General features: G+C 43.9%; 1 protein-coding gene, 1 long non-coding RNA gene and 1 pseudogene across 10 annotated transcripts in view; 1 reads left to right on the top strand and 2 right to left on the bottom strand.

The window, feature by feature from the left end:
• Positions 1-25,381, bottom strand: part of ATG13 (autophagy related 13) — a 53,207-nt gene that overhangs the window by 12,899 nt on the left and 14,927 nt on the right. For 4 of the 9 annotated variants that reach the window (XM_050955361.1, XM_050955360.1, XM_050955364.1 and 1 more), the window contains 8 exons: positions 24,006-24,125; positions 23,327-23,373; positions 21,830-21,970; positions 8,895-8,935; positions 5,633-5,729; positions 5,181-5,279; positions 4,150-4,243; positions 1,038-1,136 (listed from right to left, as the gene is read on the bottom strand). In XM_050955361.1, the coding sequence (XP_050811318.1) occupies positions 1,038-1,136; positions 4,150-4,243; positions 5,181-5,279; positions 5,633-5,729; positions 8,895-8,935; positions 21,830-21,970; positions 23,327-23,373; positions 24,006-24,125 (738 nt within the window). The remainder of the gene's footprint in view (positions 1-1,037; positions 1,137-4,149; positions 4,244-5,180; positions 5,280-5,632; positions 5,730-8,894; positions 8,936-21,829; positions 21,971-23,326; positions 23,374-24,005; positions 24,126-25,381) is intronic. The other 5 variants (XM_050955365.1, XM_050955368.1, XM_050955362.1 and 2 more) reach the window with 2 other exon arrangements.
• Positions 13,875-16,825, bottom strand: LOC127052177 (uncharacterized; annotated as a pseudogene).
• Positions 22,773-24,685, top strand: LOC127052189 (uncharacterized). Its single transcript, XR_007774698.1, has 2 exons — positions 22,773-23,121; positions 24,159-24,685. It is a non-coding gene; the product is annotated as an uncharacterized LOC127052189 (long non-coding RNA).

The raw sequence follows: 25,381 nt of genomic DNA, 5'->3' as shown, positions 1-25,381 counted from the left end.
TTCAGAGTGGTGGGATTTTTTCAAGTTAACAGTGTCTCAACTTTAACACTCTTGGAACAAGCGCCACATTACAGGAGTACAGGTTCCAGAGCCAGAGGCTACTCACGAGAGAACAGTTCAAGCACTATCCACTGATGCCTGTTGTGTCATATGGGTAACAGATGATGGTCTCTAAGTTCCTGCAATCGGAACATGTGAGTAACAAGCAAACATCCTGACTGGGGAAGAGAACTAGGGAGTTAGGACCTAAATACCTTTTAGGATTTGAGCCCTAGACAACCACAGGTGAAATCCTGTCTCCATTGAAGCTAGTGGCCAACCTCCCATTGACTTCAGAAGGGTCAGGATTTTACCCCAGATGTTTACATTGAAATGCTTCAAAGCACACTGTCAAGATGGGGCATTCAATTCATTTTTGCCGTCCAAGACCCTCTAAGTCTAAGACCTTTGCCACCCCTCCTCTTTTCTTTACTCTCTGCCGACTCCTCAAGAAGAGCTGCATAAAGAAGCTGTCAATAAGAAGCCTTGTGTCCTTGAGGTGGTCGCTGGCATCACAGGAGGTATGCTGGGCCTCCCTCCCTGCAGAGGTGAGAAATGCTGCTTCTTTCCCAAGCCCCTGCCAGCCAACAAAGCACTGTGCACTTTGATAAATTAATTTCTTCTACCCACTGCAGTCAAGATCCCTTGAAACCTTGACAAGACACCTTCCCTCCTTGACCTCTCAAATTGTATGCACTGGTTGCTTCCAATAGGGCTGCTGCTCAGTGCTATGCAGCAAGTGGTTTTTAGTTTAAAGAGCACTAGAGCACTGGTTTGAACAAACAAAAAACCCTGCTATAGAAAGAATCACAGACATTGCAAACAGATCTAACCAGAATAAAAAGCCCATCCCATTTTGGGCTGACCAGCTTCTTCAGCATAAGGCAGCATCAAACAGATTTATTTCCCAATGTACACTCAGGATAGTCAAACTTGTACCTTCCTGCATTTTTAAAGTACCATCAGGCCATAGATACTGTATGCTATTTTGAACTCACTTGATGTGAAAAGGCCAGTCCCATCATAGGGACCTTCAAGGTGTCCATCAGCACAGGAGGAGGGGTCTGAAAATGTGCCTTAGTGACAGTAAAAACACACTGTGCACATACACAGACACACAAAGGAAAACAAGGAAGGAAGAAAGAGAAAAGGACTTGAGAGAAGAACTGAAAAGAGTTGGATGAACTGAACACTAGTGAGGAGCATCTATGGCCAGAGCAGTCAAGACAGTTTTATGCATGGTAAAATTCTCAGTATGGCCAGAAATTCATTTAATTTGTAAAGGCGTCAGTCCTGCAGTGAACCACTCCCCGTCACAACTCCAGAGAGAATCAGACATAAAGCAATTGCCAAAATCTCCATTGCACAGCTTACTAGGACTGCTAGCCAGTTCATGAAGGCTATGCTGAGGGGTTCTTAGGAACAGCTGAGACTGATTTTGATTTGAACACATACAAGTTGTCTATATTTTGATAGTCTCTCCTTCAGATGTAGCTAGCATTCCAAAACTGTAAATTCTGATGGGCAAGGAACATGTCTTTGTGTGTGCCTGTGCAGCACTCAGCCCAATGGGGCCATGATCCAGGCTGATGCCTCTGGGCACTACCATGATCTAAATCATTTTTATACCAGAACACAGCAAATGGAGCAGGGCCATAAGTGGAAACTGGCAATTTGTGGCATTAAAAATTGTCTAGAAGAGGGTGCCTGATGTGAGGGAGGTGGAACATCCATGGGAATCCCTTGTCCCTCCCACTGCACCAAGTCTCCCAGTTTCCTAGCAGCACAGTTCCACTGGAATCACATTAGCGAGTACAATCGCAGAACACTTTGGTGTTCTCCACGGAAAATACAATGCAGGGTAGTCTGCATCTTTTTTGGTAAGCTCTGCAGGGCTAAAGGGGGGAGAATGTATTCCGCCAATCTTGTGTTTACTACCCCCACTACATGGATCCCTGGATAGGCTTATTTGAGGTTCAGCAGCAAAGAGAGGGGCTAAGCCTCCCTTCCACTCAGTAGGAATGTGGGATGCAGCTCTGAGGGGGGGGGAGACACAGTCTGTATGTACAGGATCCAGTGCACAAACAGGTCTCAGTACATGATCTGGACTTTTAGGTGTTTATAAACACACCTCTACCTCGATATAACACTGTCCTTGGGAGCCAAAAAATCTTACCGCATTATAGGTGAAACCATTTTATATTGAACTTGCTTTGATCCACTAGAGTGCACAGCCCTGCCTCCCAGAGCACTGCTTTACCACGTTATATCCAAATTTGTGTTATATCGGGTGGCATTATATTGAGATAGCGGTGTATATAAAGATGGTTTGTCTTCTTTCATGTATGTTGTCCCCTTATAGTGCCTTTTAAAATGCTGCCTTTGGCCAGAAAGGTTGACAATTGTTTTACATCTGATCATACTCTCTATGTATATTATAAACCATGGAGCAGTGGTACCAGAGGCTGCTGTTTGTTACCAATCCTCAAAGCACTGATGGTTTCATAGAGCTTTTATTCCGAGATTAGAAAGCTTCATGCCCTCCAAAAAGACACCCGGCGGCAATTTATTTAGCACCATTGTTACTATTATGTAACTAACTCTGGCTATGAGCGATTGACACAGGGACCAGTAAAAAATTTGTCATGAACATTAATATGTATGAACACCATTTATTGAAAGGCAGAGCGCTTGGGGCTAAGCCTGAAACAAGTCTCTTGTGCTGGTCATCTAACTACCAACAGCTTTACTCTCTCAGACTTCCCATGAGCACTCCCTGGCTCATTCAACATTGTTGGGTGAACAGGTCATCAAAATATCAGTGAGGGACAAGAGAGGCCTCCTGAGATGGATTTATTACTAGATTTATCAAATTAAATACATTTACTAATAGTTTATCAGAATGATCATCTTGAGGCAATAAGTGACCCCAAAGCAAACTCATTCACATGCGAAAAACATTCTCAAATTGCATTTCACTTTGGTCCATAGAAACATAGACACATAAAAAATGGACTAGAGATCTTAAAGTTCACCAGAGCTACTTAATTTTGCAGACAATTAGACTGAATATTCTTGAACGTCTAAAGCTACAGGAGAACAGATAATCTGACCAAGCTTTATTTAGAGAGCTATAGAAATTACAGACGGGGGAAAAAAACAAAACAAAACAAAACAGTGAAACTGGTTGAAAAAGGCAGAAGATGCTAGAAATTTTGAAGTTGTTTCCATTTTGTAGGGTTCAAAATGGACCCATTTTCTGGTTTTTGCATTGTTTCCAGAGATATTTTAAATGAAAAAATTTATGCAAATGTTCCCATTTGTTGAAAACTGTGTTTGCAGTAAGAAAATGCAGATTTAAATACACAAAAAAGGATATATTTTTAAAAGGTCTCAGAAAATTTTGAAAAAAAAATGTTTAATAGACATTTGTTCATGTAAAAGCAGCAATTTTTATGAACAGTTTAAAATTGACGAAATGAGTGGAAAATTTCAACCAGCTCTAGAAAAGACCTACTAGGTCCCATATAATTCACCCCAAGGATCAGTGCAGAACTGTTCCCTTTCAGGTACTTGCTAGTGTTTGTCCAGTCTAGTTTTAGATGCTCCAAGGGCTTTCACCCCTTTCCTAGACTAGTTCCACGGCCTAGGAGACTGAAAAGTAGGGTAAGTGTTCTCTTGATATTCCTGAGTTTGCCCTCACAATTCCAGGCTATTATGCCGAGTTATACTGCCCTGGCCTTATCTGAATTCATTCGTCTCTTTATAGTGTTTATCCCCTGGATATATGTGTAGACTGCTGTGTGCCTCTTCAATCATTGCTTAGCCCAGCTACATGATTTAGTTTCTGAATCTTTCCTCATAAATCAGTCCCTTCTGTCCCCTGGAGTCTTGCTGGAATTAGCATCCACCTGGGTTTTACAAAGAGGGGAGCAAAGTCTGGGCAATACATATATATAAGTAAACAAATTTTAATTGCAGAGACTGAACACACAGCATACTACTGTTATACTGTAAACCTGCTACGTCAGAGGACATATGCTGAGCTGCACTAAAGGGAATTAATTGTTCAACTTGCCTTTGGGACTGAAGGAGCTCATTTTCTCCTACCTGGGATGGAGGGGAGGTGGAGAAAGAGGTAGTGCACACTTCCTGGGAGTCTTCCACTGATGGGTATGCTGCTCCATTGTCCTCACCAGACGTTCTAGAGCAGCAAGAAGAGAGAAAGTTCACGATAGGAATATTCCATAAGATAAAAAGAAGTAATGAAAAGTATTCATAGATTCCAAGGCCAGAAGGGACCACTGTGATCATCTAGTCTATTGAGTGAGACTCAGATGCTGCAGGAGGACAGAGTATTTGAGTGGAGTTGAAAGAAGAATTATGAAGGGGCTCTGATTGGCAGGGCTGAAGAGAATACTGTCAGAAGTTTAAGTCCTTCGGGCTCTGAACTTTTCAGAGGTTCTCCCTGAAGAAGGAAGAGGTGCTTCCTTCTCCATCTGGTTTCTTTTTCCAAGAGAAAAGGTTTCGATATACTGACCAACAGAACCAGCTTTGGTGTTGGCAGAAGCCCTGGGACCAATACCAAATATTATGCCATTGCTTTTGATTAGATTATCATCACAGGAATTTCAGAGAAGGCTAACTTCATGCACTTATTTCCTCCATTCTTACTTACATATGTACCCTACTGCTGATGGAAAAGCTCAACCCTCTGGGCATTCCGACACTGGTATGCACCTATGCGAATTCCTATAGATGCACGCTTCCATGACGCTTCCATGACACCAGGTTCTGTACCAAGTGTCTTGCATGATAACGGATACACTTTCCATTCAGTACAATATGTAATCAGATAACTCCATCACTGACATAAAGGAGATTGCACCTTGACTGCTAAACGATCTAGAATGCTATAGCAAGGAGTTAGGATCACTGAGAATCCTCTGAGGCTAGCTGCACTCAAACTTCTAAACCAGAGGGGGAAATGCTGCCTTTCCTCACATGCTCCATTTCTAGTACGAGTGACACTGATCCTGCAGTCCTCTTCTATGCCCAGTCAGCAGGTGCTAGAGAAGGCTCTGTACTTGGGCATAAGAATGCCTTCATTTATAGCCCGTGACCACATTCTGTTTCCTCACCTGTAATTGCAGGGGTGCATGGGCGAGGAGCTGGGGTAGGGACGGTCCACAAAGTGATCAATGATAATCCCCATGATAGGTGGGGTCCTCTCAAACTGCCTGTAACGCAACAAGCAAATGGTGTTATTGATAAGACTGGCTTCTCCTCTCTACTGTGTCCCCACTCATTCCCAAAGAGTCCCTTGTATCTATTAATGGGGACGGGGACCAGAGCATCGCCACAATTCAACCCTGCAACTCCAAGCATGAACCAGTGACATGGTGTTCTGGCATCTGGCTCAGGGCTACCCAAATACTCCCCCTCTGCAAGACTTGAGGATCCAGGAAGATGTTTAATGTGAGATTACCTAAGCTGGAATGAGGAACTGTGAGGAAGAGATTTAAGGGCTCAGGGAACGAGAAGCTTAATGTTTTCTTGGAAGATGCTTTTTGGGTTGACCATGTTTCCTCACCTGGTTGAAATGAAGGCCAGGTTGATTCTGTAGGCACAAGACAGAGTGATGGTGCCCAATGGGGTACCCACTGTCCCAACACGGACTGTCTGGAAACCTAAAGGGATAGAATAGTGGTTATCAGTTTCACTAGCTTCTTATGATGGACACAAAGGTTGATTATTTCTACTCCATACACCCAATTTGGATTATATGTTTCCTAAACTCTGTTTCATTAATCCCTCCATTCTGAGCTCTGAACAAAAAACAGGAAGGAAAAACAGCAGCAGTACGTTGTCTTGTGGTATCTGTCTTACTGCCACCTTCGCCTGCTGCACTGCCTGAAATTCCAGTCCTGGCCCCACACATAGCTTTGCTGATTCTATTCAGAAAAGAGGGGCATCACCTACTGCTATTCCAGTCCTAAACCGTATAGTTGCATCTAGTTCTAGACTAATACAGTAGAAGTGACCATCATCGTGAATGCTGTCAAAGTTCTAAGGATAGGCCTCTCTGGATAAGGATTATGTCTTGAGTCAGTAAAGGGCTTCTCATGCTAGGGGAAGGGTTACCAAGGGTAAGGGTCTCTGGGCTATAGTTAGGCCTGTGGTCATTAGGGATCCATGGCCAGGGTTGCTAAGAGCCCAGCTTCCCAGGCAGGAGTTAGGGTTTCTAAGGGTTGGCCTCTCCAGACTAGGTTTAGGCCTGGGATCATTGGGACTCTCTGGCCTAGGGTTAGGATTACTCAGGTTGTGGATCCACAGAGTAGGATTACGCCTTGGGTCAGTAGGGCTCTCTGAGCTAGGATTACTCAGAGTAGGCATGTTGGGGCTAGTGTTATGCCTGGGGCCAGTAAGGCACTCCAGGCTGATGTTACTGAGGTAGTGGGCCCTGGGCTAGGGTGACCAGGTGTCCAGTTTTTGACCAGAACACAAGTTGAAAAGGGACCCTGGCAGCTCTGGTCAGCACCACCAACTGGACTGTTAGAAGTCAAGTTGGCGGTGCTGCGAAGCTAAGACAGGTTAGTCCCTACCTGTCCTGGCTGGCACTGTGTTGCGCCCTGGAAGCGGCCAGCAGGTTTGGCTCCTGGCCGGGGGGAGGGTGAGTGAGAACCACGACACACAGCTCCACATGCTGCCCCCTGCCCAGCTCCACACTCTGCGGGCAAGAGCAGCGCACGGAGCCTCCTAGCACCCCCACCTAGGAGCCGGACCTGCTGGTTGTTTGCTGCTTCCAGTGCGTGCACAGCACAGTGCCAGCATAGGCATGGGAAGTAGGGGTGCAGGTGTTGCTTCCTGCGCTTATGTCCTGCTCCCGGTCCTCCACCACCGCCAACCCCTCACCTCACCAGCACCACTGGGTGCCAGGACAAGCAGGCAGCCTGCCTTAGCCCTGCTGCTGTGATGCTGACTGGGAGCCGCCCAAGGTAACCCTGTGCCCCAACCCCCTGCCCTGAGCCCCCCACAACCCAGAGCCCCCTCACGCACCCTGAACCCCTGATTTCTGGTCGACCCCAGAGCCCTCACCCCCTCCCACACTCCCAACCCTTTGCCCCAGCCCAGTGAAAGTGAGCAAGGGTGGGGGGAGAGCAAGCCACCGAGGGACATGGCCTTGGGGAAGAGGTGTGGCCTCAAGAAAGGGTTAGGGCTTGGGTGTTCAGTTTTGTGGGACTAGAAAGTTGGCGACACTACCCTGGGCTATCACTAGGCTTGGAGCTTGTTGGGCTCCTCTGACCAGGGTTAGGATTACTAAGGGTAGGGCTCCCTGGGCTAGAATTAGGCCTGCAGTCAGCAGGGCTTCCTGAGCTAGAGTTAGGATTGCCGAAGGTAGTGGTCTCCAGGCTATGGTTAAGGTTACTACAGGAGGCATCTCTGGACTACAGTTACGCCTGGGTTTAGTGGGCCTTCTTGAGCTAGGGTTAGGGTTACTGAGGGTAGGCTTCACCAGGCTAGGGCAACGCCTGGGGTCAGTAGGGCTCTCTGGCCTAGGGTGAGCCTACCAAAAGATAGGATCCCCAGGCTACCAATAGGCTTGGGATCAGTAGGGCTCCACCGACCAGGGTTAGGGTTATTAAGGGTAGACTTCTCTGGCCTACATTTAGGCCTGGGAACAATAGGGCTCTCCATCCTATGGTTAGAGTTACTAAGGGCAAGGATCTATGGGCTAAGGTTACACCTGGGATCAGTAGAGCTCCCCAGGCTGGGGTTTGGGTTACTAAGGGTAGGGATTCCTGGGGTAGGATTAGTCCTGTGGTCAGTAGGGATCTTCAGGCTAGCATTTGGGTTACTAAGCGGAGGCCTCTCCAGGCCAGGGTTGTGCCAAGAGTCAGCAGGTCTCCCCTGAGTAGGGTTAGGGTTAGGGTTACCAAAGACAAGTCCCTGGGTGAGGGTTAGGATTACTAAGGGTAGGCCTCACTGGGACAGGTTTAGACCTGGGGTCAGTAGAGCTTCCCAGGTGAGAGGAGGGATCCCTGGTCTAAGTTTAGACTTTTAGTTAATAGGATTCCTTGGGCTCAGGTTAGGGATAGGCAGCGCTCCCAGGGCTAGGGTTTGGGTTACGCAGGGTAGCCCTCTCCAGGCTAGGTTTAGGTCTGGCACCAGGAAGGCTTCCTGGACTAGCATTACTGTTACTAAGGGCAGGGATCTCCAGGCTAGGATTAGTCTTGTGGCCAGTAGATATCCTCAAGCTAAGGTTAGGGTTACTAAGGGTTGGCCTCTCTGTGCTAGTGTAGTGGGGCAGCAGGGCTCCCTGGGCTTTGCTGGGGGGTACCAAGGTTAGGGGTGCCCAGCCTATGGGTAGGCCTAGGGCTGGTATGGCTTCCCCAGCCAGGGTTATGGTTACTAAGGGTAGGGTCCTCGAGCTAGGGTTAGGGTTCCTAAGGGTAAGGATCATTGGGCTAGGAGGAATCCTGTGGCCAGAAAGAATCCTCAAGCCAGGGTTCAAGTTACGAAGGGTAGGCCTGTCCAGCCTAGGGTTATGCCTAGTCAGTACATCTCTCCAGACTAGGGTAGGCCTCTCTAGCCTAGGTTTACAGCCTAGGGCTTTCCAGCCTAGAATTGGCGTTACTCATAGTAGGGATCCACAGGCTAGTAGGGATTCTCCGGCTAAGGTTAGTGTTACTAGCGCATAGCTGTCATTTTGTAACATCCATTACAGATAAAGCAGAGCAGAAATTACTTGTGAACTGCAGGCCTGGTCTCCTTATAACACTAAGATACTATTACAACATCTGACAATTTGGAAGAGAGCCATCACCTAATTTATGTCCATTGCACAACCATACCTTCTCCCAAGCCGCTCAGCTGCACTTCCCCAAAGTATATCCTATGGGGGAAAGAAGAGAGAGAGCACATCAGACAAAATCTATCTGGAGGCATAAAACTAAATACATTTATGGTTTTAATGCGGAGCATAAGGAGTGGAAGGATCAGAGCCATATTTCCTCTTTAGAAGGTGGTACATTGTACTTGGCAAATTATGCTAGGATTGGCTAGAAAGCCTACTCCCAAAGAGTCTGCCAGCCAAATGGCTAATTCCATCCCATCAGGGGAACACATACAGTATTGTCTGAGGAAGGAAAAGGAAAGGACAGCAGCAACATCCATTGTAAGCTGGGATAGGATCTGATCAGAAAGGAAAGAACAGATACTTAGACACATCAGAACCCACGTCCTATTAAAAACAGGATTTCTTTTTTTAAAAATCCTACCACCTGGCTCAGTGTCAGGTCTACAGATCCATGCAAGAGTAAGACTCAGAAATGACTTGGGATTCCAGGCAAGGGGAGCTGCCTATTCTGAGTCCTAGTATTGGTGCTTATCTTGCTACATACAGGACACTAACTGGATGTGATGGAGTGTTCACACCACACAAACCCTGAAGAGGTTAAGGTAGCTCAAAAGGGACCAATTAACCTTACTGGCTGCACCTGGGGGAGAGTCAGGCTTGACTGATAAGCACTAACTGAAGAGGAAGCCCAGCTGCGCTGAGCAGGCTTTTAAAAGGCAGGAAGTTGAGATAAGAGGACTAGGTGGGCTGATCAGCCTGCCCGGAGATTGGAACTGGGCTGAGTGCTGCGATCTGACAGAAGACTGTGAGCCTGAGCCGCAGGAGCAGTCTGGGTGGTGGAAGGCTGCGGCTGGTGCTGGTCCTTGGCTGAAAGGAAGCTGAACGTTGAAACTGACAATGGAAGCAGGGAGAGAAAAAGATAAAATTTCCTTGGACTATGAAGGAGAAGCAGCGGGGGACAAAGAATGGTCTCAGAACAAGGGGAAAAGTCATCTTGATATATTAGGATTTGAAGAAGGAATGCACAGAAATGAAAAACAGACACAAGATAAAAATCAACATTCCATAACTGTCAAACCAATGAGGAGATGTGAAGATAAGATATGTGAACCCCCTGAAAATGGAATGGATAAAGAAGACTGGTGGTGACATAAAAGAATGCAGCGGGGGGAGATCTATTGATGGACTGTACACATCAGGAGCAAGCTGAAAAGCTTCTGGAATCTGTAAGCTTAGGGAAAATGAAAGTTACTTGTCAATTGCCTAAATTCCTGACATAAGCAAGAGGGGTTATGTATTGAATAGGGTTAGGCTTCTCTGATGATAATCAAAAAGAGTACAGGTGAAGATAAATTATTGTTTGTTAAACAGCTACTTAGGAGAGAGGAAGAAAACTGGCCATCTACAGAGGAATCAAGAGGCACAACATGGTATCGATATTTAAGGGTTAAACCATATATTCCCTCCCCCGTCTTCTGCCATGAGGTGCTATAATTGCCACATAGTAAAACTTTTGACAGCCATTTCTAAGGGTACAGTAAATGTGAAGGAAATCACTCAAATGACAACTGTGTCAGAGGAACAGAACCTAAATGCAACAATTGCAGGGGAAAGCACAGTGCAAAAACATAACAGATGTTCAGTAGCAGAACAAGTTAGAGAAATACAAAAAAATAAAAATAAAATAATTCAAAAAGTATCATATGCTGAGGCCATGAAAAGATACCCAAATGCAGAAAATAGAAAAAGAAAAATACTCAAGTGAGAGAAAAAAGATATACAGGTGCAGCAGAACACACCTCTAGTCAGGGAGGAGAATGAGAGAGGAATGGGAGATTATGTATTGCTTGTAGGTAAAGGGATGTTTATAACATTCATTACAGAAGTAATTAACTGCATCTTGCTGAGGGAAAGCTGAAAAGATTAAAGTCATAGCAAAAGCAGTAGAAAAAATATCTAAAGATAAACAACCTCTTGATTGACTGCATTCATGTGACTTTAAATGAAGGCAATAATACAATCTAAACAACCTGGTTTTAATGATCCTTAGTTGTAATGCACATAGTCCATGGAATATTAAACAAGAATTTAAGAGCCATCTTTGAATGGGAAAAAAGCCTGAAGTAACATGTATGCAAGAAAAATGGGCAATAAGTAAATTTGTGTTCAGTTTACCAGGATATGATATACTCTGGAGCGATCAAGAGGCTATCAGAGGAGGAGGGGTCTGTATATGATGGAAGAAGGAATAGCTCAGTGGTTTGATCATTGGCCTGCTAAACCCAGGGTTGTGAGTTCAATCCTTGATGAGGCTGCTTAGGAATCTGGAGAAAAATCAGTACTTGGTCCTGCTAGTGAAGGCAGGGGGCTGCACTCAAACTTTCAAGGTCCCTTCCAGTTCTAGGAGATATTCCTATTATATTATTTATAAAAGAGGGACTTAATTATATCAAAATAGATATGCAGAAACTAAGATTTGAATATAATGCTACTGAGACTCCCATGCAGAACAGAAACCGTTAAATACAGATTTATAGTGTTTATACAGTAAAACCTCAAAGATATGAACACCAGAGTTACAGACTGACCAGTCAACCGACTATGTGAAACGGGAAGTAACCAATTATGTAGGAGCAGAGGGCTTTTTATTTTTTTTAAATCAAGTACTGTACTGTGCCTGTATTTCATCTTAAAGGTAGGCACATCTGGGCTACCTGTCCCCACCTTACACCTACCCCTGGGGAGAAAGCAGAGCAGAAGCATTGCTGGGGTCAGTGCAGCTCTCTCTCTCACGCACATGCACATGCACACTGACTAGGTTGCTCAGCTGCTGCTGAGTCCTGGCTTTGAGTGTCAGCTCCTGGATCTGGAGCCCTAACGGCACTTTGTTCAGAGTTACAAAGACTATAGTTACAGACAAACTCCATTCCCAAGGTATTCATAACTCTGAGGTTCTACTGTAATCCAAATAAACAATTTTAGAATTAGAAAAAATAGTCAATGTCAAATAAACATTCATAATTTACAGAGACTGATAGTCATACTGAGCTATGTCGAAATAAGAAAATTGATCTAAATAGTAAATGCTTAGAACAATTTGATATGCATAACCTGGTAATATTCTAGATAGGAACACCTACTTAATTTAATGGATGGATCCTTTTCAGTTAGGGATTTGGGAACCACAGCAAATAATCATATTAAATGCAGCTGGGAAATGCATAAAGACGACCGAATGGGAAGTGATCACTTTCCTATGCTTACTGAGTACCAAAGATAAGGAAATGTAGAAAAACACAAAGTTCCTAGCTGGAATTTTCAAAAAGCTCATTGGGGCCTTTTTAAGATATAAAAGTGAGGAATATTTATGTAGTAACTGTGCAAGTGACAACTTGGGAGAATTCCATAATATAATAAAAGGAATTACAGTAGCAAGTGATCTGGCCATCTACAAAACATGAAATTGCCTACAATCGGAAATCTTGTTCCCTGGTGTAATGAAGATTGCAAATTAGCAATCAAGGAAAGAAATAAGGCAGACAAGCAAGCAAAACACAATGAACAGTAAAGACTTAATGAATTATAAAAGATGTAAGGTAGTAGCACAAAGGAATATCATCAAAAACACAAAAAATTGGAAAAATTTCTACAGGAAATTGTACAAAGATTCTAAGCTTTAAAAATATATATAAGCAAATTGAATGCATAGAATTAGAAGTAAAAATAAACGTATACCTGGTCTTATTGTAAACAATGAAATTGAGGTCTCCAATTTAGAAAAGGCAGACATTTTAACAAAAGACTTCCAAAAGGTCAGTAGTGATATGAATCAAAGCAACAAGTTTTGTGAGAAGAAAGATTTATTGAGAAAAAACAGTGACCAATTAAATGGCTGGAGAGAATATATTAATGATGCGTTAAACAAAAATTTTAAAATGCAGGAGCTTGTTGCAGCCATTAGAATAAGGAAAAGTGCAGCTACGGGTAAAAATAATATACGTAATGAAATGCTCCAGCACTGGTCAGAAGGGAGTTTAAAGATTTTACTGTGGTTATATAATATTATATGGGACAAAGGACTGGGGCCAATAACATGAAAACAAACATTGGTAATACCAGTTAAAAAGCCAGGCAAGGTTCATACAAAACCTGATGCTTATTGGCCTACTGCCCTCATACCATGTGGGGGAAAAATCATGGAAAAATGATAAGTTTAAGGCTTGTGGAATACTTGGAGAAAATGACATTATAACTGAGATACAAAGTGGTTTCAGCAAAGGAAGATGTACAGTTGATCATATAGTGAGACTAGAACTGGAGGTACAAAAAAGCATAAGGACTAAGAAGACTGATAAGTCTTCCTGGACATCGAAAAAGCATAAGATATGCTATGAAGGGAAGGCATCCTATATAAAAATAATCAAAATAGAAATTAACAAAAGAGGATATATTGGTGGATAAAGGACTTTTTAAGGGACAGAACTACACAAGTGAAAGTGGGAACAGCTTTAACCAAAACCTACAAGCTTACAAATGGAACTCCACAAGGAGTATTATTAGCCTTTGTCTTCCATTATGATAAGCGACTTCCTGGAAAGTGTGCAGATGGGGGTGAGTATTTTCCTTTTTGCAGACAACTGTGCTATATGAACTAAGCATAAAAGACTTGAAGTAGCCGTGGAAAAGAAAAATGAGGCACTCCAGAGAATTTCCAAGTGTGGAAATTATTGGAGATTTAAATTCTCACATGCAAAAACTAAGGAAATGTGTTTACCTGGAAGAAAATTAAGGAAGACTGGGACTTATTTCTTTATGGTGAAAAAATTCAGATCAAAAGTTTATTCCTAGGAATTGTGCTTGATAAAAAGTTAACTTGGAAACAGGGCCGGTGCAAGGATATTTTGCGCCCTAGGCGAAACTTCCATCTTGCGCCTTCCCCCCCCCCAAAATCACATACATCATACACAATACACAGTCACAGAGTAACATGTTATAATTCAGAATTTATGTTTCCGCGCTTTAAGTTTAGCAAATTTAGAAACAAGTTCCTCCAAGTCAATGCTGTGAGCAATGTCATGTTCTATTGACAAGGTAGATAGCCCAACAAGTCTTTGCTGCAACATTGATGTTCGCATGTATGTTTTTATCAACTTGAGCTTCGAGAAGCTTCGCTCACCATTGGCCACAGAAACTGGGAGGGTCAAGAGGATGCGAAGAGCAATAACTGTGTTAGGGACACTGTCAGCTTATTTTCCCATATGAAGTTCAATACATCTTGCGGTGATGAACTCCTTTGGACTCGTCTTGCAATAGCTTGTAATTCACTGCACAGGTCAAAGGCATCAATATCTTTGGATTCACCATGTTGCAAAGCTTTCTCCAGATTCAAGCAATGTTCCATAATTTGCTTTGGTGTTTTATTTTGCAAACTGTAAACATCATATATGAAGCCAAATACTGAACTAATTTGCTGCATCAATGTGAATCTTTCTTCAACCGAATGTATTGCTGTGTCAATGACTGCAAAGTAAAAGTTCACTTTGAATTTTTCTTTCGGATCATAAATAGGTTCGTCATCTGCTTCATATGTGAACTGCTTCCTCTTCTTTCTAATACGGATTGGATCTGGTTCAAAAAGTGCCGGTACATCCAACTCCTCCGCAAGTTCACTTGCGTCTACCGATGTTTTCTCAAAGGCTGCGTCACTTCTGCAGCCCACAAGAAACTTCTTGGTTTCTCCCAGTTGATTAATGGCATCACATATATCAAATTCTTTTGCCTGAAGTTGTTTGCTAGTTATGTTGATCTCAAACAATATCATACCACAAAACAAGAGAAACAAGAAACTTGAAACTAGAAATGGTTTTTGTAAGAGCCTTTGCATCAACTCGTGATATATTGCCAGATGATCCTGTCAGAGTAGTGTCTATATAGATGTCTACCAGAGCATCATGTCACCAAGCTGATAGCGAAGAGGTTTCAAGGCATCGATTCGACTTTCCCATCTTGTTTCACTCAATGGTTTAACTGTGAGATTAGATACGTGGCGTGTTAGAACTTCCTAGCGACGTGTAGAAGCTGAGAAATACACATACACACATTGAACTAATTCAAAGAAGGCAGCTGCCTCCAAGTAACACTTTGCAGCATCATTAACAACCAAATTCAATGAATGTGCACTGCAAGGAACGAAAAAGGCTCGTGGATTAATATCCAAAATTCTTCACTGGACACCATTTTCTTTCCCTTCCATATTGCTCCCATTGTCATAGCCTTGACCACGCAAGTTTTCTATAGGCAGTGACATCTCTTCTAACTGGTGTAGAATAGTTTCTGTCACACCAGCTCCAGTTGTCTCCGTAAGCGACACAAATCCCAAGAAGTGTTCCTTTATGCATACTGATTCAGTCTCATTCTCAGTCTCTGAAGTAGGCCTATCCACAAACCGAATGATCATGGTCATTTGTTCAACGTGGCCTGCATCTGGTGTACAATCTAAAATGATTGAAAAGCATTTTGCAGCACGAGCAGATGCTAGGATTTTTTGTTTGATGGCATTGGATAGAAGCTGAATAAGCTCATTCTGTATGTCTTTCCCTAGGTAATGTACATGCATCTGCTGGTCCTTAATCCTGCGAAGATGCTCATCCATAAGTGGGTCAAACAAAGATAGATATTTGACAAATTTGAGGAAATTCCCATTACCAGAAGTGTGCAGTTTTTCATGTGTTCCCCGAAAGGCCAGGTTTTGCACACCAAGAACTCTGACCAAAGCAGTCAGACGTTTTAGTATTTGCAGCCAATACTTTTCTTCTTGCTTAATCAAGTGCAAATGTTCTTCATCAATTGTTCTCTTGTATTTCAATCGCAGTTCAAGTTCCTTCCATGTCTGAACATTTGTCAAACGTTCACTGCTTTTCTCGTGCCATGAAAGAATTGCAGACATGTTTTTCCAATCCCTTGAGCCTTTTTCAGAAAGGGATGATATGCCAATAGTACTACTGCCAAACAACTTACAGCAGAAGCAAAAGACAGAATCATTTGATGTGGAATACTGCAGCCATTGACAGTGCATTTCTTCTCCATTAACAAGTCTACGTTTGTAATGAATTGCCGAGAATTTTCTTTGCTTACTATCTTTGGGGAAATCGAACTGCTGAACTTGTTCTGGCTCATGTTCCACCAGAATTTGTCGGACTTGATCATCACATTTGGCCCAAGTAGCAGGATCATTAAAGCTCAAATTCAAACGAGTGACATTTTCACTTTCACAGTCTTCCAAGTTTTGATCCTCGCGTGTCTCATTTGATTCATCTTCAATATTCAGATTACGTTCTTCAAACTCTTCTTCACCTTGTGAAACTCCCACCTCCACCTCCACCTCTGCTTGATCCTTTGACATTGAACTACCTTCATCTTTGGCCAGTGGATGGACATATTTCAGAAATGAACCTTCTTGCTTTCTTTCTTCTTTTTGCTTATCAGCCTTCCGCTTATGAAATTGTGCCCCAGACCTTTTTTTTTTTTTTTTAATCTGCCATGAGGCTGCATCAACTGTAAACGAAAAAAAAATGAAATTGTATTCCTATCAGTCCTTTTTCTTGTTCACTATTAAAAGTAAAGGATAGAGAATGCATGTCACTTACTATAATTAACTATTTGAATTTCATCAACTATTTGATGTAAATATTGATTAAGAGATCAAGATGACTTTCCCTTAAAATTAAGCAATGTTGATTGTAATCAGAAATACACCTTTTTTAGTCACGTATACGTCCTTCCTTCATATCAAAATCTGACTGGGAGTGCTGCGGAACCTATTCTGCCTAACTAGGCATGCACCTCCAAATGATTAAAAACATCAAATGGTACAAACTCTATTTGAATGAAAAATTCCATTTTCTAACTAAATAGGTCACACACACTCAAATGGTTGCCAAGTGCTCTCTGTGGTGGTACGTTCATCTGCTCTAAATGCCTACTAACTTCCCTGTGAAAATAATCTTTGACTTTGATCCAATGAAAGCAGGACGGAAAAGCTCCCCCCCCGAGAAGACCTAAGACATGATGGCTGGATGACATAAACAGACACCTGTCCTTCACAGGCACTACCTCATAACATGCCAATTGTGCTCAGGACAGAACATCATAGAGGAATATTATGCATTCAGTGGTCTCTACACTGGCCAAGCAACAGCACAACTAACCTAACCAGTCCATCCAACTTCTTTGACTGCTTCTTGGGCACCGGTGAGGGGTAACGGTGCTAGACTGAGCCCGGTGATGGGTGCAGTACAAGTCTACAAAGTGAGGCAAGGTGTTGGGCCTAGAGTCCTGCCGAGACTGCTGTTCTGCACCAAGTGGAGCGCAGCCTCCATGGAGGCGAGAACTCAAATAAATATCACGCTCCTTCTGCATGATTCCCCCAAGCACTTCTTCACGCAGCTGCTATGGGGGTCACTCACAGGCTTATGCCTGCCTGTTGCAGGCAAAACACAGCAACAGGGCTTAAAACTCAGACAGGGCTGCCCAGAGGATTCAGGGGGCCTTGGGCAAAGCAAAATTGGGGGCCTCTTCCATAAAACATTTGCAATACTATAGTAACGTATTAGGAAATGTAAAAAATAACTAGTGAAATACATTCAAAAATTAACTTGTAATAATTTGAAAATACACTAAATACATTATTTAAAAACATTAAAAGCTGTAATGGTCAGATGATGGGTGATTGTGATGGTTGGTACCAATGGGCTGTTGCTGCCTGGGGGTGGTGCTGCTGTTGCCCAGGGCTGGGTGGGGAGCTGGGCTCTGGGTTCAGGGGTGCCCAGCTCACAGGGGCTGGGCTCAGGGATGTGAGAGATGGGGTCAGGTGGTGTCCAGCTCAGAGGGGCTGGGCTCGGAGCTGGGGGTCAGGGCTGTGGGGGGGATGGGGTCGAGGGGGGTGCCTGGGGGCAACGGGGGCAGCTCAGCTCTGCAGGCTGCTGTTCTCTCCAGCCGCCCACACACAAAGGGAGCAGGAGCAGGGACTAGCCAAGGACCAAGGGGGCAGGAGCACAGGTGCCTGAGGCTGAGCTGTGGGGAAGCACTTGCTTACCTTGCCCAGCACATGAGCGTCAGGGTCCTTTTTCTTCCTCCACTCCATCAGACCGCCGCGGAGGCTCTTTTCTTCTTGGTGTCCCTCGCTGGGGCTGATGTGGAGGCTGAGCCAGGGGGCAGCCGCCACTTTCCTCCAGAAGCCCTTGTGTCGCGCCGTCGCAGGGTTCCTACCACGTGCCCTAAGGCTAAGCAGAGCTGCGCAGCTCTGCCCAGCTGCCGGCGTCCATGCCGGCAATGAGAAAAATTGCATAGGCTGTTGGCGGCCCATACAGTGAGTGAGTGGAGCCCCTGCTCTGGGAGGGAGAGGGATTCTGAGCCTCTGCCTGCAGCCCATGGATTCCCCTGGGTCAGCGCACCGCCAGCAGCCCGAACCTCTGGCCAGTCACAGCGGCGCCCCCTGACCCAGGGGACCCCCTGGGCTGCCGGCTGCCGCGGCGGCGCCCCCTGACCCAGGGGACCCCCTGGGCTGCCGGCTGCCGCTGTGGCAGCCGGCAGCCTGGGGTTTCCCTGGGCCAGGGTACCCCCGCCCCTAGGCTGCCGGCTGCCATGGCAGCGCCCTGACCCAGGGGACTCCCTGGGCTGCCGGCTGCCGCGGCGGCGCACTGACCCAGGGGACCCTCTGGGCTGCCGGCTGCTGCCGGCAGCTCAGACTCCCTCTCTGTCCCAGCAGCAGCAGCTGCTCAACCATTTAAAAAAAAAAATTTGGGGGCACTTTTTGGTGCTCCCAAATCTCGGCGCCCTAGGCAACCGCCTAGTCCACATAAATGGTTGCACCGGCCCTGCTTGGAAAGATCACATAGATAACATCATACAGAAACGTACAAGTAGGATGAACTTACTTAAAAGCGTAGCTGGAAATAAATGGAGTGCAGATAAGAAGGTATTGATCATGTATAGCGGAGCATTAAGACCAGTTTTAGACAACAGATGCCAAGCTATTGGTTCAGACTCAAAAACAACTTTTAGACACCTGGAACTGCTCCTGGCCCAAGCTCTGTGATTGACATGTGGTGCAATGATTACCTCGGTGTGTGCGCCACAGCTACCCCCTTAAGAAGGACCTATAAATTGAAGGATCAAACTATTAGATCTAACCTTTTGAGCAAAGGTAAAAGGGAATCATGTAAATAGAAGTACGAGGATTGCCGGGAGCTAAGTAGACAAAGTTATATGGATTGCCACAGATTTCCCCACATTATCAGGGTAAAAATGGGTAAAGGAGATATGTAAAAAAGAAAAATTGAGAGAACTAAAAAAATTTTAATCATGGGAAATCAAATTACAGCTGCAGTTATTCCCCATTTGTGGATTTGGAATTGTATGTAAAAAAAAAACAACAAAAAACTAAGAGAAGAAAAGACTCCACACATAATGACTAATCAAATTTCTGAATTTGTTTATAAAAAAAAAGAGGCCAGCTTTGCCAAGTCTATGCAGACAGATCTAACGATGACAGCATGCATAGAGTGGAAACAGCCTTCTGTATTCCTAGTCTTGGACTCCACAAATCTAAAGTGCCATCAAATTATGGGACCATTCTAACAGCTGAACTAATGGGCATAATGTTGGCACTGAGCTGGGTAGGAGATGCGTGACCAGCTACAGCTGCAATTTTATCTGATTCCTTGTCAGGCATTATGACAATCAGAATAGGGACTTTGGAAAGTAGAAAACGACAAGTGAAATAATGTTCCTAACTATGGAAACAATGCAAGCAGGTGTCTGTGTAACAATAGCATGGATTCTGATGCACATCAGAATACCTGGAAATGAGATGGCTGACAAAGGGATATGAGATGGCTGACAAAGATGGATATTAAGATACCCTTAAGTAGAGGAGAATTTAAAAAGTGTGATTGTGAAGAAGCTTGCAAAGGAATGGCAAAAACTATGGGTCAAGGAAACAAAGGGACAAAGGTTTTATGACATAGACTCAAAAACTTGAAGATAATACTATATGCCACATTTATCACAACGTGAAGTAGTAATTTTTAGTGTTAGCAGGTCATTGTGCGTTAAATAATAAGTTAATCTGATTAAAAAGACAAAGATGGGCTGAAAAATATGTACAAAACCAAAGAAACTGTTCATCATGTTCTATGGGATTCTGGGCAAAAGTCTATGGAAAGAAAGTTTTTTCATAAAATGAATGGAGAAAGTGGTGGTCATAGCCTTGTAGGATGAAGCTGCTATGCCAAAAAAAAAAAAAGACAAAGAAGGGGATTGCAGGGAGAGAATCTTCAGTTGCTCTCTGGGCACAGAGAATTGGGTAGGAGGAAACTTATGGGGGGAGAAAAACCCCTGGGATCCCATCCTATCCCTGATGGAAGGGATTTACCTACAGGAGTTGTAGGCAAGAAAGACTGTGAAAGGCAGAGTAGGAAGAAGCCCAGGAAATGAGCAATCAAGGTTGAGACTGTGTCCAGGGGTCAGCAACTTTTCAGAAGTGGGGTCCCGTGTCTTCATTTATTCATTCTAATTTAAGGTTTTGCGTGCCAGTAATAAATTTTAATGTTTTTAGAAGGTCTCTTTCTATAATATATAACTAAACTATTGTTGTATGTAAAGTAAACAAGGTTTTTAAAGTGTTTAAGAAGCTTCATTTAAAATTAAATTAAAATGCAGAGCCCTCTGGACCAGTGGCCAGGACCTGGGCAGTGTGAGTGCACTGAAAATCAGCTTGCGTGCCGCCTTCAGCACCCGTGCCATAGGTTGCTTATCCCTGCCGTAGAACTTGGCTACCTTGATTATAGGGTCCTTGGGCTGAAACCTAGAGTAGCAGGCAGGCCCAAGTTCCCCTACCAGCCACTGGGAAGTGACACAGTACTGGTGAAGGTGGCATCTGTACAGTTGGTCCAGCAAGATGTTGATACACCAGAAGGGAAAAACTATATAGTGACCTGGCCAGAGGGTTGAGTCATGAAGAGAGAAGAGAGCACTCCGAGTGCTGGAAAGTGAAAAGGACCACAGGGTGAGCAGGTGGCAGAAGGGGGCACTAGATCAGACTAGAGTTTATCCCCAGACCCAGCCACAAGGAGGCACCCTCAGCGGTGAGTGAACCCTGTTACACTCTCTTACCTGCACATTAAAGAAACAAGCAACTTGGGCAAGAACAGAGAAAAGATGGGAATTTTGTTAAACCTCACAACTTCTGTGCCAATCATGATAACAAACCTGTGACTTTGCAGTAGCTTCAATTCACCACCCAAATGCTCTATACAACCACTTCCTGAGGTCAAAAAGAATGGGATTAGGCCAGAAACCATCCAACCTTAAGCTGTGAGCCCATCAGATCTCACAAGCTAAGTAGGCCTGAGCCTGATCAGTATTTGGGTGAGAGACCTACAGGAAAATCCTAGGAAGTGGCATGGAGGATTTAAGAAGTGACCTCTTCCAGAACTAGCTTTTTAAACTGTGTTCTGTATAAACGTACTTGAGTGTCCAATTTGCGCATGCATTTATTGTGATTCTATATAAGACCTGGGTAATTGTTTTTGCCAAAATGACCAGTTATGCAACTAACTGTTCAACTGCATTTACAATTATTGTGTGCATAAGTCACACATACAATTACACACACTTTTCCAAACAATTTTAAATCTGTTCTCCAGCATCCCAGGGTGGGTTGGCGAGCTGCAGCGGCTGTCCTACAAATCAGATATAGCACTGAAGTCCTGATCATTGGGGATCATTATCTATCTTTTGGCAATTTTTGCATGGGTTTCAGATGCTGGCTTTGGTTTTCTGGTCAAATTCCAACTGAGTAGTTATATTTTGTGGGCCTAAAAGTCTCCTGCTGTTTCAGTTCAGACACAGAATATCAATCTACGTTACCTGTACAGTATTACATATTCATGGCCCTGTTTCCTTGAAAGTCTGTAGGCTGGAGTCACCCTGGTTATAGCAAGCAAGGACTTCAGCAGCAGAGACAGCCTATTGTACACAGTGTAGGAAACTTTGATTTCTTTGTCACACCTAGAGAGCACATAGAAGCAGTTAGTCCAGTGTTTCCAGCCAAGCAATACAAATTTACACCAAAAAGGGGGTTGGGCCAGTAATCTAATACTTGCTTTAGAGTAACAGACAGACCTGAAATAAAGCATCAGGATGGTAATCTGTATGTGGGCTAGCAGGCCAAGACTCCTGTTCCAGTTCAAGACAAACAGTAAATAATGATTCTGTAGAACTCACTGCTGCAGAAGGCATAGGGCCTTGTACTAGAGAGGGGTAACTTTTGCATGATTAACATTTGTAGTTCCTGGATAATTGACTCTCATGCTTGAGGGCACACACTGATTGCCACAAGGGACCAAGGTAGAATTAATTTCTAATCCTCTTCTCTGACATACAGTAAACAGCAGGAGAGGTGTATTGTGCATGGGGGAGGGACTTGCCTCTGGAGCATCAGGAATGGTTTGTTTGACTTGAAAGACCAATGATCTAATATGGTCAGGCAAATCTTACATTCCTTTGTTACTTCTCAGTTTTGGAGAGGCTGGGAGAAACATCCTTCGGTTAGGGATGGTCTTGCAGTTAATGCCCTGGACTGGGATTTAGGATATGTTGGTTCTATTCCCACTCTGCCCTGAACTTCCTATGTGACTTTCAGGAAGTCATTTTTGGGGGAGGAATAGCTCAATGGTTTGAGCATTGGCCTGCTAAACTCAGAGTTGTGAGTTCAATCCTTGAGGGAGCCACTTAGGGATCTGGGGCAAAATCAGTACTTGGTCCTGCTAGTGAAGGCAGGGGGCTGGACTCGATGACCTCTCAGGTTCTATGAGATAGGTATAGCTTCATAATACAAAAAGCAAAAGCTATGAAAAAGCAGAGGACAGCGTTTCCCTTTAACTTAACTGATGGAAAATACAAAAGCAGGACTGAATGCCAACTTTGCCTCCAAATTCCTTTACACACAGATCTTGAGAATATGCGTCAGGTACATAATAATGGGATCCTGAAGGGCTTATTACAAATCTCACTACACTTGAGAAGAGAATATTTTGTCTTTTTTCTCATTCTCCATGGTCTCTCCATTCCCACCAGGTTGCTGCTCACTGTGATGTACGTCAGGGTGCACGCCAGACAGCACAGGACACTGCAGCAGAGCTTGTCAGCTCCAACTGCTCGTTAAATGTCCCTCATATGAGCCTGTCGGGAACACCTTCTGATCTGCCCTTGGCAACGTCTTGGAATGCTGTTGAGCTCTTCTCCATAGCTTTTTCAGTTGCAGGTCAGATCCCCTGTGTGCTCAATCATTCAGCCAGCCAGGAAAAACTTGCTCATTTGATTAAAAAGACAAATTCAAAACAAAACCGAGGAACACACACTTACTTTTCATTCATTTCTAGACACCAGATTTCCAGCTCCATGGAATCTCCCTGCATCAGAGAAAGGATCAGGAACATAGCTCATTTAAAATAAACGAGCTCTTTCACATCTCATTAAAAATCAGTTACAGCAATGTAGCTCTAAGGCAGTGGTTCTCAACCTGCAGCCCAATCAGCACAGAGCTGCAGCCCATGTGACATCCTCAGGGCCATACAGGTAGTATTGGATGTGGCCCACAATAGTAAATAGGTTTAGAACCACTGTTCTAAGGGAATGTATTTTTCCTGACTCTTGATTCTTTGTAAACAGATGGTCATTATTTCCTCATTACATGCATGTGCTAACAAGAGCAGGACCCAAAGATGTCTCACTGTGGGACAAGGGAGCCTCATAAAAAGGAGAATGGAGGCTGTACTCAGGACATGCTTACATCAGAATGGGTTAGCTCCCAAGGTGAGCTAATAAGCTGATTTTGCAGCTCTCCCAATCCTAAGTGTTGGGCTTCACCAATCTGCAGTGAGATTTCCCTTTCATTGTAAAATATGTTAATCTTCAGTGGCATACTAGCACACTGCAGGACCAGAGAGATTTTTACATAGCCTTGGGGAAGAGAATAAGAGTTTAGAGAGGTAATTTAAGGGGCAAGTCAGCAAATGGTGATGTATCTTGGCTGGGTTCTTACCTCAGAGGTTTTGAGAGAGATCTCCACACACATTGACCGTCCAACAGCAGGTAGCTGTCCTGCCAGGGCTTTCTTTGCTTCATGAGTTACCTCTGGTATATCTTTGATTGCCAAGTTGAACTGCAAAATGAAAGAACTTATTTTATTTTTCAGATTCGTTTGGAAAACCTGTCCAGTGGCACACTGCAAGTTAGAGCAACCTGCTACACAACAGATTAAAGAGGTGACCACTGCAACAGTTACAGAACAGACTATTGGGGGTGAATACATTTTTAAGCCTGACAGAAGCCTTCTGTGAATTTTAAGAGTCTAGTCTGATAACATTTAACATAAGTAAGCATAAGTAGAACAGTGCATGTGTAAGAAATTGCAGAGTAATCATGTCTGTGAGATAACAAAAATATAAAGTAACTAAAGCTAGAAAAAAGATTCATTTGAACCAACACTAAACCTGTACTGACAGGGGAGGAGAGTTAACATGGAAATGAAAGACTAATATGTATGCATAAGAAAAGATAACAAAACGTTATACGTAAGTGTGTGTAATACAGGAAGGTTGAACCTGTACTGGTCGGTGCTGGAGGCGACTGTGATGAGATTGTCCCGATGAGCTTCCCCCTTGTAAGTAACTGATCAGCATGTGCCGAGTGTTTTGCCTTAATAAAGATTTGTTATACCCATCTGCTGAGTAAGAGAATCTCGTTCCAACATTCTGGTGAGCTAGTCAATTTGTAGACTGGGCTAACAGACAATATCCCAGGGACTGCGACCAAAGGATATTGAGGGGTTTAAGGTGTTTTTAAGGGACAGTGGAGTCGCTGGAGAGATATGTAGACAAGACATGGTGGGGGTCCCATTAAGGAGATGGATATCCTCGCAAGTCAGAATCTGCTTGAAGTGGGGGCTACTGTGCTTGAAAGCAACCTTTTCAGCAACAAAGAGGTTGCTGAGGAAAAGGTAAAAGGCACAGTTCAGGGTGAGATAGTGATTGCCAGAGCTTTTATGAAACAAAATGAATCACTAAAACTGGAATTCAGAAAAATATAAAACTCAAGTTAAAGAAATGCAGAAGGGTGAAACACAAGAACTGATAGACAAGGTCACAGAGCTATGAACTTTGACTGAGAACATTCAGGAATGTGAGTCTTAAGGAGCAGAATGGTGTTCTTCAACCACAGCTAGACGCAGTGCAATTGGGGAATACAGAACTGACAGGTGCTTTTAATCAGACAATGAAACTTTTGGAAGGAGGAAGCATTAATGTGCACAGTGTTGTATGTCTAAGGAGGCTCCCCCTCCTTATAATCCACTTTTTCCTTCCTTGAGCAGTCTGGACTCTAAGGTGCCCTTATGGTGCCTGTTCCAGTGGAGCCTAT

The sequence above is a fragment of the Gopherus flavomarginatus genome, chromosome 5, assembly GCF_025201925.1.
Source record: "Gopherus flavomarginatus isolate rGopFla2 chromosome 5, rGopFla2.mat.asm, whole genome shotgun sequence".
Classification (NCBI taxonomy): Eukaryota; Metazoa; Chordata; order Testudines; family Testudinidae; genus Gopherus; species Gopherus flavomarginatus.
Note: the sequence above shows the minus strand (reverse complement) of the source record. Positions and strands in the feature narration are given on the sequence as shown.